A 19,553-nucleotide genomic window follows, 5' to 3' on the forward strand; every position below is an offset into this window, starting at 1 on the left:
GATTAATGAAATACAATTTAATGATTAATGAAATACAATTTATCAAGGTATGATATGATAATCACGTGATCTTGGATCAGTATTGATGAACTATTATATTCATTGTATACATATTGTTCCCTTATTTACAGGGTTTTTTCCTCGTTTTGTACGATCTACCCGGCTGTCAATAAATGGCTGACCCACCCCTACTTCTTGTCTATGGTTGCATTCCTGACTGTGTATAGAACCCCAACCCATACTACCGCTCGCGCCCAGTTTACTACATTAGAATTAAGCCCGGGAATTAAACTCTCTATTATTATATAACTAGTTGATATTATCCCTCCACTACTAGAATTTTGGAGATTCCTGGAGTCTATATAAAGAAACAGATAGTAGATAAAGAAGAGGGATAATAGAAGTACGTTTATTGTGTACTTGTTCTGTTATGTGTCCTATTGTATCTACATGTGGGACATGTGTGTAAATCAGTGAAAAAAAGAAATTCTTTTTTTTCACTGAAATTCAATTTCCTTTATACGACAATAAAGTTTATCAATTCAATTCAATTCCTTAGGTAAAACAACAGTGAATTGGTATCGTACGGGAATATTTATTAAAGGGTAGATAGCATGGGTAAATATTGGTGCGTGTGGGGGGGGGGGTTATGACGTCACTGCTCTCATGCATGCTAGCTAGCTTTGGATCCAAAATTCATTTCGTATGGCACGCCAAATAAACTTTGTGGACGCAATTACATTTCGTCTAGACGAAATTGATTTCGTGCATTTCGTCGAGACGAAATTGATTTTGTGTGACAAAAAATAAATTTTGTGTACGAAATAAAAAAGCGTCATGACGAAATGATTTTCGTCTGAATAAAAACACATTTTGTGTACGGAATGCCGTGATTTGGTCGGAAATCACTGGCGGACACTTGGCGCCCCATATAGGCCAGGCCATGTATATGCATGTGTGTACGTACGTGTACCTTAGTTAGTGGGCGCGGGGCCGGGGATTTTGGCGTGAGAGTGTTGTGAACTTGTGCGGTTGAGCGGTGTCTTATCTTCTTAATTTCATTCAGTACATTCAGCTATTTTGGGTGACAAAACAAACAGACCTTTATGAATGGATCACGACGACTGACTGGAATATAATAATTTAATAACGTTTTTGAAAATTTTGGAGCGGTTCGATCTCGGTTTGAAGGCGAGATTGCGACCGTAAATTTGCTGAGTTATGTTTACCGGCGATCGAGGGAGTAGCCCCGGTGCCGGATCGGCATCGCCAGCAGCCAGGGACCGGAGAGACTAGAGCGGAGTAGAGTCTGTGTCTGGAAAGAACTGAGTGAAGACTGTGAAGTGAAACCAAGGTATGTGATATTCTTCCCAAAATTATCCCAAATTCAAAATTATTTTGAATTACCAATTACCAATTGCTAGCCTAATAACAAATGATCATGCCATAACAATTGCTTGCCGTTATTGACAGTCACAGTATAGTACAGTCACGTATTACCGGACACTATTATGATTCCGGACGTGCATATTACTGCGTTCTAAAACAAATTCGTACCGTAAGACTTCCGCAATTCAATTTCACAGAGCAATACATAGAACAAGATTGCAAAAACAAGGCGAAAAATCCAACTTTTAGGCCTACCTAATTATCTCTAAAAATGACAGAAAATGCTTAAAATATCATATAATTATAACATAGTTTTGTATTAACAATTGATACATTTTCTAACGGAAATATGGGCCTGATTTGCCGAATTTCAATCTCGTCCACTCCTTCGATCGAATGATGAGGTGTGGTGTATTGTGGGTGATCGTCGACGGCTAGTTCTCAAGGTACCCGTGCGCGAGGTTTACCGTGAGTAGAGCCGTCGATCGGCAGCGCATCGATAGAACTTGATGAGCGTCACGATACAAACGCGAGCATATTTAGGTTATTGGAAAGTGCCATGGAACTAGCTAACAAGACAAAATAAAATAAGTTATCAAACACGAATTTATTACCAACATCTGCTCAGATTCGATATAAAAAAAGCAAATAATACTAAGAATTTACTCATGATATGTTATAAGAAGAAAAAAATCACAAAAATTTGTTCTTACATCATTATAATCAAGGATATCTTTACCTCTCCGATGCGCGTCCGGAATCATGATGTAATTTGTCGCGCACGAAAATAATTGTTTTTCGTGGAGGGGTATGCGGCAAGTGCGATGCAAAGAAAATGGTTGGTAAATTAAAAATAATTTTATCATATTCATGATTTTCATAATATTTGGAATAGCAAGTGTGAATATTTCTTGATTGTATTTCCTCTAGTTGTCATTTTTAAAGCACTGAAATAAAGGTGTCCGGCAATAGGATACACTGCCATATAATAATAACCTGTGGCTGTGTGCTTAAAGTTAAAGTTAAAGCCTTTTCTTGCTGTAGGCCCGGGGGGGGGGGGCACTCAAATTATTTTTCTAATGGGGGTGTGCACCTAACGAAACTCTGAAATGGGGGTCTAAGGAACTGACTACAATGGTAAAGTACGTGGTCTTGGGAACTAAATATATACTGCGGTGTGTGAAAAACAGGGTCTACGGAGCGGGATCGCGGCACTGTATACGGTGCATGCTAGTGCTGTGCGTGCGTGCGCTAGCCATGCATGGAGCGGCTATTATTCATATGGTGGGAGTGTGCGTGCATCTCTCACATGTGGCGCTTGCGCTTGACAATCTTGGCAGGGCTGGGGAACTGAGATGTCTCGTAACTGGGGTCTTGCTTAGACCTTTGTGGCCCACATCAAATTTGTAGCTATAGAAACATGTCATAACAATATTTAAATCAACTTATATCTAACCAATGAAATTAAAGAAAATAGGAGAGCCCAACTAAAATGTAGTAATCTAATTCATAAAATAAACCAATGAGGAATAAGATGAAGGTGATAAAAGATGTCTGGCTGATTATGTAATAATGGCATTAGAAACTAAGGAGTCGGGTGAAGGATGGAATGAGTGGAACACCTGAATAGAGGAATAGAGAAGGATTCAAGGAATGAAGATGACAAAAGAGAATCAGAGGAAAAGAAACGAATTTGGAGAAGGATGAATGAAAACTGAATATGATTAAACTCAAATAACGGTAACCTAAGTTCTTAATGCAAGGGCAGTGCTGAAAAGAAACTCAAGTCTAGATGGAACAGAAATGTAAAACAGCTGACGAAAACACAAGTTAAAGAAAATGAACAAAATAGGAAAATGACAAAATAACCATCCTTCATTGCCTTCATGCAACTTGCTTACTTTGAACAATAGTGACATCAGTCATCATGTTGATGCAAACATGACTCACAGAACAAAGGGTTTTCTCTTTCACATAAACATATTTGTGAACCTCATTATCAAGCAAACGCTCAAGCTGCTTTAAAGGAGCCTGAAAAAAAAAACTCGAGCAAATGGATCACTTTATGCTTTTCAGCAATTGCCTAATTCAATAAGCAGTTGCAAGTACCGGTAGGCAGTTAGCAAATTTTACTTTTGCTTACTAGCAAAAGCATTTGATCGCAAACAAATCCTCATTTTTAATTGTGCATGCGAAGCAAAAGCCAAGCAAATGCCTAGCAAAAGAAATTGCTTCTTTTTATGCATCTGATCCATTGGTTGGTTGGTTGTTGGGTATGGTGGCGACCAGTCATGCTTGACAATAAGTACAACCGCCAACTCGTTACTATTTTTTTCCTTCTTTTGTTTTGTTTCATTGTTATTTTTTCTTTCTTTCTTTTTCTTTTCGTCAATCTTACTTTGAGGAAAGAATCTAAATTTTGACCATCCATGCTCTCTTTTTTTTTACATGATTTTTCTTTTTTATGACAGACTCACAGAAGGCTATGGAATAATGGAAATCTCTCATTTTTTCTCTTTTTTTAGAGAAATGCCAAAGTAATAGTTTTTCAGTTAGATAGGTTGCGCAGTCTGATCTTCTGAAAGCTGAATGTATTGTATGTACTTTCTCTGCCATGAAATAATACAGATCATCTAGATTGTAAGAAGAACTTCTGTTCTCTGATTGATCCGATATACCAGGATGGGTTTTTGTCCAGGGAATTCTAGTCTTGTTCCAATCTGGGTCAACCATGGACTGTCCAGATGCTTCATGGAGACCTTGATATCATCTGTCATGTTCTTTATTGTCGTTGTTCTGGGAGGAATTCAGGTAAGAAGCAAAATTAAACTCTTGAACAAGTAAGTGTGGGTGAAAATAAAATCATCAAAGAATAGGATTGACAAATTAGAAAATTGGATAAACAAGATGAAAGTTATGAACATTTAAATGCCAAGAAAGCTAATGCTTATTGTGGATACAGTATCTTACCTTTGGGAAAGCAACCAAGATAAATTATGTCACATATTAGAATACTGTAAATGCTTACCTCTGGACAAAAACACCCAAAAATATATTTTCTTTCTCATGCTACTAGTAATGATAGGAAACTCTTTGCCCATGATGTATTTTGTGAAACCTTTATTACAGTTCCTTCATAACATACAAAGAACACCAGATTACTGATAGTCTTTATGAAATTGATAATGGGAAGTATAGGTACCGTATGTTTAGTATTGATTCATCAGTGAAACTGATTATTTTCATTGCCATTTTAGTGAATAATAGAAGTAAAATATAACACTATGTGTGGATGTGACAGTACTTTTGACTTCTTCAGAGAAAGACATTAATCATAGGCTCTGTCCAATAATTCTTGGTATTATTCTAAGAATTTTTTTTTTACATTATATTCCCAGGTTTTAGTATTCTGTAAACGTGCACTTAGGAGGACACGGCGGTTCCGCACCAACCCTTTCTGGTTTCGCCTCCAAATCTTCTTGTCCATTGCCATGATAACCCAATACATCCTTCGCATAGTGATGTATGCTGTCTTCGATGAACCTCTTAGCGGTGACATTGAACTGGCCACCTGTTTCTACATTGCTTCCTACATTGTTTCCTTCTTTGTTATTGCCATCGAGCGTACAAAGTTCCTGGGCAATCAAGTACATGGTCATGGATTCATCCTGCTGCTCTTCTGGTCCTTGGCTTTCCTCAGTGAGAACCTGGCATTCATATCTTGGGGAAGTCCGCACTACTGGTGGAAGTTGGATACTCAGTTTCACCAGGCAATGTTTGGCCTCTGGCTGGTACGCTACGTCATCACATTCTGTCTGTTTGTTCTTGGTCTTAGAGCACCAGGGCTGCCCAAGAAGAGCTACATGCTTATCATCAATGAGGATGCTGAAGATCCAGTGAGTTCTTTTGATCATTTTATTATATTCCAGGGCTCCAAACTAACCCTTTTTTCTAGTGGTCCAACCTGTTCATGTCGGACCAGTAGATACCCATTTTCCAAACCTAAAATTTACTGGTTCTTTTGATCATTTTTTTTGTATTCCTTCATGAACATTTTTAAGTGATTGGCTCAATCACAAAGAAACTACAGGAAGTTAACATCAAAATTTAGAATGACCCTCACCCATTCTGGCCCATTTTGGCCCTGTAAAACATGTGACCCTCATAATCTAGCGACAACGTTCATGTGTGGTTAATCCACCTTATTACACGCGACCAAATGGTTCATCACTGCTCTGTTTCTCATTATTTATTCATTTGAGTAGATTGAAAAGACACCTCCGAGTATTGCAGAAAACCATTCAACATGGGCCAACATTGTGACGAAGGTACGCATCTTATGGCCCTATATTTATCCCAAAGGAAGCTTCTTGCCACAGCTCTACTTACTTGTCTGTGTCCTTATGATGATCGCAGGACGGGTTATTACTGTGTATATTCCAATCCTCAGTAAAAACATAGGTAAGACTTGTGTTTCATATTCATTTGGTCTGAAAGATGTTGATCTTCTTCTCTGAAAGTCTAATTCCAGGGATGTACAGTTTACTTTGGTTGTGGGATGGAGAGGGGAGTGGATCAAGCAAGGGGGATTCACCCACTATCTTCAATGGTGTTCTATTTTTTTTCATTAAGTTGGTGATTGGTGGTATGGAATTTAATCAAATGAAATTGATCATGTGACCAGTCATTTCATTTAGCTAACAGGAAAATCTGCTAATGATTGGTATAATATTGACTGGTTCTGTTAAGTGGTCAAGTGCATACGTTGTGTGCGGGCATGCCAGGATCTGATGACCAGGGTAATAATATATCTGTAAAGCGATTAAGCTCAATGTAAAAGCTGAATATTATTATTATTATTATTGGTATTATTATTTTTCAAAAAGGATAGTTTATCAAATATCAGTGATCCACAACAATATTTCTACTTTATTTTGCCTTGGTATTCAATTTGCACAGGTACCATGTGTGTGCCGGCCCTTCTTGCTTCTGTCCACTATGATGTGCATTATTAAACTGTACTAATTTAATAAAATTGTCAATTTCATTAACAGTTGAAGCCCTTTCCAGAGATCCTCCATTATTTCCAGTGAGATACATCATGTACTATCTCGGATGTAGGGTTCTTCAAGGAAGCGGTGGTATGTATTCAAACTTTAATAATCAGGGGTCCGTCTTACAAAGAGTTGGGGGAAAGTAGGCATATTTTTGCTTGGCTTAGTTCGATACAAGGATAAGCTAGTCTGCAGGCACAGACCCTGATTGAAACTTTGATCAACAAGTGGGTACCCCCACAAAGACTAGCACATATAATACTTGCTGTTTCAGAGGGCCTTCAGTACACACAAGGCATTATAGGCTGCACATTCAGACCCTTAACTCGAGTGAAGGGTTTGCACAGCAGACTAAGGATAAGCTATGCCAAGTGCCATGATTTCTGGGGACTGTCTCATCAACATTTTTGTCTGACAAGTTGTCAGGGGGGTGTTTCATGATAGTTGTCAGCACTCACAACTTGGCTTTCTCCGACAGTTACCATAGTAACAGTCAGAGGCAAGTGCCTCACAGCCAATGAAAACCAAGGATTTCACTGAAATTGTCAGCACCGACAATTTAGTCAGTGCTGACAACGTTCATGAAACACCCCCCTGATCTGACATCTTTCCTTGATTCTGATTGGCTGAGAGGCACTGTTACTATATGGTAATTGTCGGATAAAATGTCCAACAAGTCCTTTCAAGAAATGCTCCCGTGGTCTAATCTCTCGAATTTTGTGTAATTCAATCAAACAGCTGATCATATGGAAAAGTAATTATAAGCAACGCTGCCAGACCAAGTAAGGAGTTTGTTATGTAATCGGCGCCAATATGTCTGGAAAAGTGAAGCGATGGTATTCAGGAATAAGCATAGACTGACCAGCTAGAAGTAAAATGAATTTTTATACCTCAGCCCACCATATGTGGTGCAAGGGGGCATGTTTTGGGGGTAAAGGTCAAAGGTCATTTGAATTCCATTTAACCTGCAAGACTTCTTGTGCTCTCAACTTGAGTGTACTTGAGGGAAACCATCATGTTATGAAATCACGGATGTGCTAGACACAATCTGACTATTGCCTTGTTTAACCACATATGCCTTTGGAGCTACATTTATCTGATTCTTTTTTCTGTTACAGGTAAATACAGCATGTTTACTTCTATTCGTTTTGTGCTGTGGGTTCGAATTAAACAATATACCATGAAAGGTCTGAAGGCCAGGCTATTAGATCATCTTCACAAGTAAGTATTATTTTTCAGTTTAAAAGCAATTATGAACCAGGAGTCCTCAACTACTTATATCTGGGTCCCGTAACACAAAGGTTAGCGATCAATCGTACGTTTGATTTTCACGATTGATTGTACATTATAGTCAATGCAATCAATCGTAGAAAATTATTGTACGATCATTGCTAAGCTTTGTGTTACGGGCCCCAGGTCAGGTTCCTATCCTATAATGCACCATTCTTAGCAGTGTAGTCTTGGACTTATTACAAAGGTCTAGTGATTGCACAACTCTCTTCTTTAAATCTGACGGACGTGGGTTCGATTTTCAACCATGCCGTGTTTTCCTTCAGCAGGAAATTTACTCACATTGTGCTGCACCCAACCCAGGTGAGGTGAAGGGGTACCTGGTAGGAAGAATTCTTTGAATGCTTGAGTGCCTATATGGCGGCTCGGCTACAGCCGACGTAATGATATTATGATACCAAGTGTCAAGTGCAGTAGAGCATATTAATATAGTAGCTGTGCTACATAAATGGTCCTTTATTATTATTATTATTGTTATTATTATCATCGTCATCATCATCATCATAAAATAATTTTGTTTCAAGCAGTGCATTTCATGGAAGAGCTTGTTGGCTGATTAGTGCCGTAGTAACTGTCAGACACTTTTACTTCTCAGCAAATCATTATCAAGGAAAGATTTCATATCAGACATATCCCGGGTGGGGGGGGGGGGGGCAGTCAAATATATTGCTGTATACACGCGTGACCAAAAAAACGCGTTTAAAGGGGTGTTTTTTTTTTTTTCAGTTTTGGACGCGGACCTCGCGTGCACTCGTTAAGGGTATCAAAAACACCCATTTTCAAAAAAAGGGGTAGTTTTGAAAGACTGGTCCATGGTCAATCGCAGGGTCACACGTATTTAGGGTGGTTTTTTTTTCCAAAGCTTTTTTTTAGACTAGCCAAATGTGTTTAGGGAATGTTTTTTCCCTAGAGCTTTTTCCCCGGGGTCATATTCTGGCGACAACTTGTTTAGGGGCCAAAATGTGTAAATAAAGCCCACAAAAAAGTTGTTTAGGGGGTTATTTTGCACACAGACTCGTTTAGGGGATGTTTGGAAATAATTTGGCCATGCGTGTGTACAGCAATACATTTTGACTGCCCCCCCCCCCCCCCGAGACATATTGGATGACAATGTTAATATCAAAGGGGAAGCTTACCCTGAAATTTTTTTTTGTAGTAAAACTACCAGAAAAGAATAAGAAAAAATATTGGTGAAGGTTTGAGGAAATTCCATCAAAGATTAAGAAAGTTATTAGAAATTAGAGTGTAGTGGTTTCAAAATACACCATGTAATCGATCATGGGCATTTGTTGGTCTTGAAAAGGACCATCTAAACTCCTAGGTTTTTAAAATATGACATCATAAACAAGCAGCTGCCCCATGTTATGCGATGTAAAAGGCACAATTTTTTTTCTTTTTTGTCTCACCTGAACGAAGTTCAGTCCATTGGTCTGTTGGTCTGTTCAAAAATAGTTTTTGCTCAACTTGCTCTCATTTCTTTATTTTTTTGATCAATTAGTTCCTACCATTTATGACTTATATTTTTTTTCTTCAGCAGTGGATTTTGTGAAATATTTTGTTTATTGATATACTTAAGGTACAATAAAAGCCATTTTCATTTTTGAGATAATGACATTTCTCTGATTTTTTAAAAATTCATAATATATGGGAAAGCTGCTCGCATATGTGACCTCACAAATAAAAGAAAAATAATTCTAATACCTTCTTTAATCTTTGATAGATTTTCCTGAAACCTTCTTTCTGCTAGTGCTACAATAAACTTTTTGCCAGGGTGAACTTCCCCCTTTAAAGGTGTTTCTTTATGTTCTAAGATTTCATATTCAAAGAGTACTTTCCTTGTGCATCTTTTCCTTGCAGTTTGTCTTATCGCTGGCATCAGAATCGCAACACAGGTGAAGTCCTTAGGATGATGGACAGAGGAACACAAAGCACCAATGAAGTATTTGGGTATAGTATGATTGGCATTTTAACTTCATTTCATTCACTACAGTAATCCACTTTAATGCATGTCTTTAGCTTTGGTAAATCCTCCCAAATGCTTGTATCATTATTCCAATTCATTGCTAGAGTGTGAATGCATATGCCCTGTTACAGTTATAGTGAGGGAGAATTCAAGTGAATATGTAATTTATAGGATAAATTTGTGATTTTACATGAAAATGTATTTTGATCCAGTGCCCAATCAAAATAAATCTCCATTCTTTTTATATATATATATATATTGTTCGAAACCCACCTTCACCCGACAAAGGAAATTATAATTGGTATAGTGTCGAAAATTTGTCTATCTGACGGTCAATCGGATCGGGGTCGCCCTAGCCACTAACCCGTCTCTGTGGTCTAGTGGTTAAGGCACCGGCGTTCAAAGCTTGGGGCCCAGGTTCGATTCCCGGCAGAGACATTTTTTCGGCATCACCAATTTTTCCAAAGGGTAGATAGCTCTGGGGAACCTTGATTTAAGCTACGCCTACCATTGTTCTCTTCATCCATTTCTTTACAATATTTAAATAAAAAGAGTTGCCAAAGCTGTTGTACATGTATAACTTTACACATTTGTATACGTTCCCCCTACGTGTACTGTATCAAAGCAATAGCTTTGATCCAGCTGAAGCATGGTGGCTTGTCATTGTTCGAAACCCACCTTCACCCGACAAAGGAAATTATAATTGGTATAGTGTCGAAAATTTGTCTATCTGACGGTCAATCGGATCGGGGTCGCCCTAGCCACTAACCCGTCTCTGTGGTCTAGTGGTTAAGGCACCGGCGTACAAAGCTGGGGGCCCGGGTTCGATTCCCGGCAGAGACATTTTTTCGGCATCACCAATTTTTCCAAAGGGTAGATAGCTCTGGGGAACCTTGATTTAAGCTACGCCTACCATTGTTCTCTTCATCCATTTCTTTAAAATATATATATATATAGAAATAGTCTGCTTCGGCATAAGATATAAAATAATCACAAAAGGTTTAGTAAATGCCGTAGAAATAAAATCGTAGATTTTAAAAGGAGCATAGCTCTCAAAAATGAAAGGTAAAGTCACACTCTTCGTCAGTGCCCATGATGTGACAAAAAAGATAATTCAAAATCCGTTTCTGAAACAGTCGTGAAAAACACGTCTGTTCATGGGCAAACGGATTGTGAAACTCACCTTTCAAAGAAATCAATGCGCTGAAGATGGAGGAGGCGCACTGTAAAAGACGCATCTAAAGATGCGTTACCATGACTGCAAGATGACAATGGCGAATCTCCGGCTCCAAAACAGGAAAATCTGAAAAGGGCCTCACCGCGTTTTTCACGACTGTTTCAGAAACGGATTTTGAATTCTCTTTTTTGTCACATCATGGGCACTGACGAAGAGTGTGACTTTACCTTTAATTTTTGAGAGCTATGCTCCTTTTAAAATCTACGATTTTATTTCTACGGCATTTACTAAACCTTTGGGATTATTTTATATATATAAATGCGAGAAGTTATACATGTACAACAGCTTTGGCAACTCTTTTATTTAAATATTGTGTGAAAGAAACGGATGAAGAGAACAATGGTAGGCGTAGCTTAAATCAATGTTCCCCAGAGCTATCTACCCTTTGGAAAAATTGGTGATGCCGAAAAAATGTCTCTGCCGGGAATCGAACCCGGGCCCCCAGCTTTGAACGCCGGTGCCTTAACCACTAGACCACAGAGACGGGTAAGTGGCTAGGGCGACCCCGATTCGATTGACCGTCAGATGACAGATTTTCGACACTATACCAATTATAATTTCCTTTGTCGGGTGAAGGTGGGTTTTGAACAATGACAAGCCGCCATGCCTCAGCTGGATCAAAGGTATTGCTTTGATACTGTACACGTATGGGAGAAAGTATACAAATGCGAGAAGTTATACATGTACAACAGCTTTGGCAACTCTTTTATTTAAATATTGTGTGAAAGAAATGGATGAAGAGAACAATGGTAGGCGTAGCTTAATGACTTTGCCATTCTGGCAACTATTATGGTAACCTTGATTTTGATTGGCTGCTGAGCCCCGTTGCCATGGTAGTTGCCGTAATGGCAAAGTTACAACAGTTGTGACTCTTTGTAAAGCAGGCCCCAGATTTGTTAAGGAGCAATTGATTGGATTTTTCCTCTTACTTTCCTACAGCTACATTGTCTTTGACATCCTTCCAACATTTGCTGATCTCTTTATAGCTGTGGTCTACTTCTACAGTGCATTGAGTGCATTGTTTGGCCTCATCATGTTTCTGGCACTCACCATGTTCATAAGTAAGCTCTTATACAGGTATCTTTATTTGTTGATGGTGCGATCAAATGTGGTATTTACCCATTGAGCTCTATCTCAGGGCCCCGTTGAAATCGGTCCAATCAACCACAACTTTGGAAATCCAGCAACAACAACATCTAAAATGCATGTTTGTTCAAACTATTTTATTGTTATGATGCATTCATACATTCATTGTTTTATTGAATATTCAGTGTGCTTCCCTTTGTTTACAATGGATATTGTGCAAATTTTTTGAAGAAAAATTTATGACATTGAGGTATATCCATAGAGTTAGGGTTGATTGGATCAATCGTAACTCTTTTTGTTAGACGGTGCCCTGAAATAACTGGAGCTTGGGTCTAATGGAAATATGTGATGAAGTGAATTCAATTCATGTTAGAGGGATTAAGTTATCACAACCAGACTTCTGAGTGAAAAACAATTGCTTGTATCTCAATTTTTTGGATGCATAGGGCTCTAAAAAATAGACTAAGAATCAGCCCCCCCCTTCACGTCTTAGTAGGTTTAATGAGGGATGTGTGTGTGATACAGATAATAGTATTAAAGAATGATATGAGGATAGAGGTGAGGGTTACTTTAGGGTGTATACATGTACATGTATGTTTGGCACAATATTCACATTTTCTCTCAGAGAGATATCGTTGGCAGAGCATACAGGAGGGACTCAAATAAATATTTATCTCTGAAATTGTGTTTACAGGACCGAAAATACATGTATTGTGAAAAATTCAAGGTCTTTTGTTTTTATTTAAGGTCAGATGTGATCTTAATATCATACTGTATTCTTTGCCGGAATTGCACAAAGTTTCATTGGAAAAATACATGTATAAGAATATCAGATGATCTCCCACATGTTTCTGTTTATAATCGACTTATGTGTATGAAATAAAACAATATGTACTAGTATTAAAATAGATTCTGATCGATATTCTCTTTCTTAACACTGGACACACCAGCTGAACGAGAAGTTGGACAGTAAATTTTGGTAAATTGTAACTTTCCTTTTTTAATAGTTCAACCTTGCATGCTCTTTATCTGTGTTGCTGTGCTGTTTGGCTTGTTTCGTTTTTTTTTTTACATTGCATGAAAAGTTTATTCATATTTTCATCTGCACTTCTAAGTTTGACATACTGTCCATAGATTATTTGTGACCTGCGGACCCCAAGCCAACAATAAATCAATCCTAAAGAACATGAGAATGTTATTGAGCTTGAAAAGCACTTTCAAAGCTTAAAATTTGTATTTAATTTGTCAAAATTGATCAATAAGAACCCCAACAATTACTCAATTGAATGTAGAGGAAAGTCAGTGAGAGATTCATATAATAAGGAGAAATCTAGGTTTTAAGTTTGGGGTTCACTCAAGCATTTGATGTGCTTACTGCGCAATCTTGGTGAAACTTCCAAGCAGTCTGAAAAAAGATTGTGTCAAAGAAACTCTTGTATCTTTTCTTCTATTAAACTTTACAACTTCACATTTTACAGTATGAGGAAGAAGGATGACTCTTTTTTATAAGCCAATTTTCTAAATTTTGCTTTTTGTGGACCAAATTACTAATTTGGTTATTTAGAGAGAACTTTCCCTGATGCCTTATTGTTGGTTTTGGGGTGACAGGTCACATTAAATCCAACTTCATAGTATACAAATAATGAATGTTCATGAGTGCAATGGACAGAATACTTCATGAGGTTAAAGGTGAAATGATCCATTTAATGAGGCGTAGCCGAGTTTAATGGATCATCTTTCACCGAATAAAGTATTCTTTCCATTACACAAAAGAAAAGAACATTCATTATTTGGTTTATATGACACCTAAAAATAGATTCTTTTTCAAATGAAATTTATCATTTTCGATGCAGAGTAATATGATCATGCAGTGCGAGCTCGGTCTTTTTATTGTCGTGTACATACGCGCTGCATGCAAACACAAGTGGTTTTACTTGTGGTGCCTCACCGTGCCTGTAGCGGCCTGTAGTCTTGGTGCGCTTGTGCAGTGGACAAAATCGCATGGATCCAAAATTGCACCGTTGATGACGTCATTGTAAATGGGCTGAATGATCGATATCAAACAACCAAATGACAAGGATCTATCTAGGTGTCATATAATGAGTAATGGCCTTTATAGAAATAACCAATGATTTATAATAATAGGCATTTATGTAGCGCCATTTATCTAGATATAATCTGTTCTGAGGCGTATTGTTATACCCCGCCAAACGAAGTTTGAAGGGCGTACATGTATATAGGAATCGGTGTATGGTCGGTCTGTCGGACCGTTGCAAATCTTGCGCATCAAACCACTTCCCCAGTTTTAACGATTTTCATGAAACTTGGAACACATATTGGTGTTGGGGTGAAGATGTGCAAGTCATATATTTTGTATGTGTCAGAAATCATGTTGCCATGGTAACAGCATGTATGGCAAAAATTGGGTAAAAAACTTTGTTTTAATTACTTCATCAATTTTCAAACAATGCTCATGAAATTGGGCTCACACATTGGGTTCAAGGTAAAGGTGTGAGAGACACATATTTTGTGTGTGTGTTTGTCGGACATTGTGTTGCCATGGCAACAACATCATAGGCCCCAAATTAAGTAAAAATATATTAGTTTGAACTACTTGATTAGTTTTCAACCAATTCTCATGAAATTTGGCTCACACATTGGTCTCGAGGTAAAGATGTACATGACATGTTTTTGCCTATGTCAGAAATTGTGTTGCCATGGTAACAATATATAATATGTCAAAAATTAGGCAAAAATCTTGCGGTTGAAACTACTTCATCAGAAGTTCTCATATTTTGCTCACACACAAGAGTGAAGTCTTGGGGTAAAGATGAACAAGACATATTTCTTCCGGGTGTTGGAAACTGTTGCCATGGTAACGGCATAGGGCAGGGGTATTTGATTTGATTTGATTTGATTTGATTTATTTATTTCCACATTCCAAAAAAAGCATATACAAGTGTAATCATTTTTTTTCTTAGAATAACATAATAAGCAAATTATATAATTAATAACATATGCATAATATACAATCTAATTGAAATATACTTATACCTGATAAATTTCTTCTTTTTTTATTGTTAAAAAAAATAGCAGAAAAAAATATATATATACATATATCAACAATAATACATTTTGAAATGTGGGAGACCTTCATCTTAAGCTTAGAGCTTGAAATTGATAAAGGCCTCAAAAGGAAAGGGGAAGGAAAATCAGATATATAGTGCAACTAATAGTGTATTAATCACCTTCAGTGATGGTTCTAGTTATTATTATCACCCCGGTTTTAGCTCGAGCTGCCTTTCAGCCCTCAGTTCATTCAAGGAAGTAATCTTGCCTGATACCCATTCACCTCACCTTGGTTGAGTGCAGCACAATGTGGATAAATTTCTTGCTGAAGGAGAACATGCCATGGCTTTATCGGATTTGAATCCATGTGTCCCCCTGATTGATAATCATATACCCATACAGGCATACTACACAAATTCCTCATCAATATTTTTATAATCACCAAACATTGCATTGGAATGTTGTTCACATTTATTTTCTCCATATTTTTCTTTGTTATAGCCAGTGGTGGATCCAGGGGGGGGGGCACATCCAGCCCATGCCCCCCCCCCCTTTGAGAGCCTTAATCAATTTTTTTAGATCTGCATGTAGATATACGCTATTACACAAGTGTGTCCCCCTCCCCTTTAAAATTCACATCAAATAATTTCAATGGAAATAAGTTGTTCATACACAAACTTGTGAGAACCTTTTTTTTTGGCTCGTCAGATTTTCTAGGGGAAAATGTACCCCCCCCCCCCTTTTGGAAAATCCTGGATCCACCCCTGGTTCAAACTGAAAGATAGCAAAGTCATTTTAAGAGCCCAGTAGTTTTATGTGTCACTGCTCAACATCCTCAAATTCTAGCACACATTACCAGCATCTAGAATACTAGCATACTTAGTTATTTGTTTACTTTTGTATTCCCCGTTCCTTTGCCTGCCACCCTCCCCAATCTAACCATACATTAATTTTCTTTATTTTATTATATTTTTTATTTTTATTTTGTGTCTTTTTTTCTTTTTTATTATGTTGATGTACATGTATTTTACCAATATAAATTGTGTTGTTTCTTTAATAGTGGACAGACGTTGATAGGCTAATTGCCTCCTGTGTGTCCCTCACATTCCCAATAAGACAATCGTGATCTGTGAATGTAATTTTGATATCGCTCTTTAATGTGATGTAAATCTAACACAGGCGTAAATCCATGATATCACTCTATTCGAGAAGGGGGGTGACACAATAGTCCCCCCCCCCCCCCGGAACAAAGGTTTACTGCTTGAATTTTCGCCAGAGAAACCAAATTAATTACTGGCATACAGATGGGGGGGGGGGGGGGCTCTTGCCCCCCAATTTTTCACAACCAAGAAAAAAAGGGAAAAGATAAGAAATGTAAAGGGATAAGGATGAAATATGATATTATTTTATTAATCTTATGGCAAACTCCATCACAAACTTGGATTTTTGTAATAAAAGTGTCAAAATTTTTGCTCACTCGCAACTTTTTATTAATTTTGCGTGATACACCATATTGTGCCCCCTCAAATTTTTAGGCTCATTACGCCACTGAAATGAATTGAATTGATTGTGTTTCAGTCGGTACTATTGCCCTTACGGAATGGCGAACCAAGTTCAGACGGAGGATGAATATCAAAGACAATATCGTGTTGCACAGAGCCACAGACTCTTTGCTTAATTTTGAAACAGTGAGTAGAAAAGTGTTCTTGTTTTTGCACCCATTGGTATAGTTTTCATTGCTGACTGACAAGGTCTCGCCGCAATGTTACATGATAGAATTGGTCTGCTCAGCCAGCAATATCATTCCATGGCAAACACTTATTTGGCGATATTATGCATTGATGGAAGAAGCTATAAACCACTTTATACTTTAAAAAAAATATTCCTGGATTTTGTAAATGTAACTTTTTGTATTCTAATGTATCCTATATTTGCTAGTAATCTCAGATATATAATAAATCAGGCATTGACTTTTGAGTCTTCTACATGTGGAAGCCATACATTATAAATCTGCTTGATTTCTGATCTTTATATATATATATATATATATATATATATATGCCCATGTCTTACTAGGTGAAACACTACAACAATGAATCATTCGAGGTGGACAGGTATCGTGAGAGCATCACAGACTTTCAGGTCAGCTTTCTTTCGTATCTGAATAAACGAGTAGTGGAAGTAGTAGTGGTGGTGGTGGTGGTGAGTGGTAGTAGTAGTCGTCGTCGTCGTCGTCGTCGTCGTCGTCGTCGTCGTCGTCGTAGTAGTAGTAGTAGTAGTAGTAGTAGTAGTAGTAGTAGTACGTAGTAGTAGTAGTAGTATAGTAGTAGTAGTATATAGTTGTAGTAGTAGTAGTAGTAGTGGTTGTAGTAGTAGTAGTAGTAGTAGTAGTAGTAGTAGTAGTAGTAGTAGTAGTAGTACGTAGTAGTAGTAGTAGTATAGTAGTAGTAGTATATAGTTGTAGTAGTAGTAGTAGTAGTGGTTGTAGTAGTAGTAGTAGTAGTAGTAGTAGTAGTAGTAGTAGTAGTAGTAGTACGTAGTAGTAGTAGTAGTATAGTAGTAGTAGTATATAGTTGTAGTAGTAGTAGTAGTAGTGGTTGTAGTAGTAGTAGTAGTAGTAGTAGTAGTAGTAGTAGTACGTAGTAGTAGTAGTAGTATAGTAGTAGTAGTATATAGTTGTAGTAGTAGTAGTGGTTGTAGTAGTAGTAGTGGTTGTAGTAGTAGTAGTAGTAGTAGTAGTAGTAGTAGTAGTAGTAGTAGTAGTAGTAGTAGTACGTAGTAGTAGTAGTAGTATAGTAGTAGTAGTATATAGTTGTAGTAGTAGTAGTAGTAGTGGTTGTAGTAGTAGTAGTAGTAGTAGTAGTAGTAGTAGTAGTAGTAGTAGTAGTAGTAGTACGTAGTAGTAGTAGTAGTATAGTAGTAGTAGTATATAGTTGTAGTAGTAGTAGTAGTAGTGGTTGTAGTAGTAGTAGTAGTAGTAGTAGTAGTAGTAGTAGTAGTAGTAGTAGTAGTAGTACGTAGTAGTAGTAGTAGTATAGTAGTAGTAGTATATAGTTGTAGTAGTAGTAGTAGTAGTGGTTGTAGTAGTAGTAGTAGTAGTAGTAGTAGTAGTAGTAGTAGTAGTAGTAGTAGTAGTACGTAGTAGTAGTAGTAGTATAGTAGTAGTAGTATATAGTTGTAGTAGTAGTAGTAGTAGTGGTTGTAGTAGTAGTAGTAGTAGTAGTAGTAGTAGCAGCAGCAGCAGCAGCAGCAGCAGCAGCAGCAGCAGCAGCAGCCAGTGTAGTAGAAGTGGTTACTTTGCAGCAGAGCTGCCAACCATTAGGAAAAAAGGCTAATTATTATGCTTTTCACACCTTAATTGCCCCCTCAAAAATTGTTCAAGACTATTTTGGGGATGCATGCATGGGTATGCGATTATGATATTACACAAGTGCATGTCAGACCCCGAATTCCTCAAAAACATGACTGATTTCATTTATAAATCCAATTTGAATTCTCACCAAAATTTGTATCTGTATCATTATTTGTACTTTTTGTTAATGATTGGAAAATTATTGACAATAATGCCATTAAAAAATTATTGACAATAATTCCATTAAAAAATAAAAAACAAAAAGTAAAAAAAACGTACATAAGAAATTCAAAAAAATTAATATTTCCATACTTGATTTTTTTTTCTTCTAATACCGAATGCATTTGATCAGAATCCCTGAAATAAAAAAAGCAGATCAAAGGCTTTATAATTGTAGATTTAAACCTAAATTTGTATTTCATGCACTAAACTTGGTGTAATTCATTTAAATGAAATAAAGCATATTGATTTAATGAAATTAAACTTTTAAACCCCATAGATTATGTCATTTTCTACCATTGTGCGAATTTTTGTTCCCCCCCCCCAGATCGGCAAGACTCAATACCTGGGACTACATGTACATGTATGAGGATTAATTAAACTTGTAAAATGTCAACTTTTGTGTGTTTTTTTACCATTCAATTTCCATGATTTATTAATTTTGGGAAAAATTTATTTTTCTACTGGAAATTCAGTAAAAAAAAACTGTTCGGTAGTCATCTCTTACTTTAAATATGCATTTAAAACATCAAGAGCTTAAATCATACTGTATAGTTTAATTGATTTACACAAAATCGCATAACTCGTTGAAAAAAAACATTTTAAAACAAAAGACGTTTTATTTGTATTTTTTAAGGGATCGCAAACTTATTATTTTTGGCGTCCCGACGCGGCGGGTCGACGTGTTGCGGGAGGGACGATCCGGTTTTTTTCCTGTTCAAAAGTTGACGAGGAAAAAAATTAATATCGCGTCCCGCCGCGGTTGGGGCGATTGACGGCCCGCCGCGGTTGGGATGCATACTCGCGAGCTGGCCGGCGCTGGCCGGTTCCTCGTCTGATTTGAGCTCACATGAAAGCAATGCCATACCACGCTCAGTCTCGCCATTGCCCCTG

The 19,553-nt window shown here is 37.4% G+C and overlaps 1 protein-coding gene and 1 non-coding gene across 3 annotated transcripts; both read left to right on the forward strand.

Annotated features, from left to right (window-relative positions):
* Positions 1-937: 937 nt before the first annotated feature.
* Positions 938-19,054, forward strand: LOC129274218 (ATP-binding cassette sub-family B member 6-like). Of its 2 annotated transcripts, XM_064108637.1 has the most exons (11): positions 938-1,354; positions 4,018-4,200; positions 4,788-5,285; positions 5,655-5,850; positions 6,444-6,530; positions 7,562-7,664; positions 9,591-9,680; positions 11,873-11,994; positions 12,970-12,998; positions 16,667-16,776; positions 17,165-19,054. In XM_064108637.1, exons 2-9 carry the CDS (start codon positions 4,072-4,074, stop codon positions 12,990-12,992), a joined length of 1,248 nt encoding a protein of 415 aa, XP_063964707.1. In that variant the 5' UTR covers positions 938-1,354; positions 4,018-4,071; the 3' UTR covers positions 12,993-12,998; positions 16,667-16,776; positions 17,165-19,054. The 2 variants fall into 2 exon arrangements, with proteins under 2 accessions (XP_063964707.1, XP_063964706.1); XM_064108636.1 differs by lacking the exon at positions 12,970-12,998 and having other exon boundaries at positions 995-1,354; positions 17,165-17,451.
* Positions 10,468-10,539, forward strand: TRNAC-ACA (transfer RNA cysteine (anticodon ACA)). The gene has a single exon. It is a non-coding gene; the product is annotated as a tRNA-Cys (tRNA).
* Positions 19,055-19,553: the final 499 nt, after the last annotated feature.

The sequence above is a fragment of the Lytechinus pictus genome, chromosome 13 (genome assembly GCF_037042905.1).
Source record: "Lytechinus pictus isolate F3 Inbred chromosome 13, Lp3.0, whole genome shotgun sequence".
NCBI lineage: Eukaryota > Metazoa > Echinodermata > Echinoidea > Temnopleuroida > Toxopneustidae > Lytechinus > Lytechinus pictus.

Excerpts from the sequence above, each read along its gene's own strand:
- LOC129274218 (XM_064108636.1), top strand. The coding sequence starts at position 4,072 with ATGGGTTTTTGTCCAGGGAATTCTAGTCTTGTTCCAATCTGGGTCAAC. Across the intron at positions 5,851-6,443 it reads AATCCTCAGTAAAAACATAG|TTGAAGCCCTTTCCAGAGAT; the intron begins GTAAGACTTGTG and ends TTTCATTAACAG. Across the intron at positions 9,681-11,872 it reads AGCACCAATGAAGTATTTGG|CTACATTGTCTTTGACATCC; the intron begins GTATAGTATGAT and ends ACTTTCCTACAG.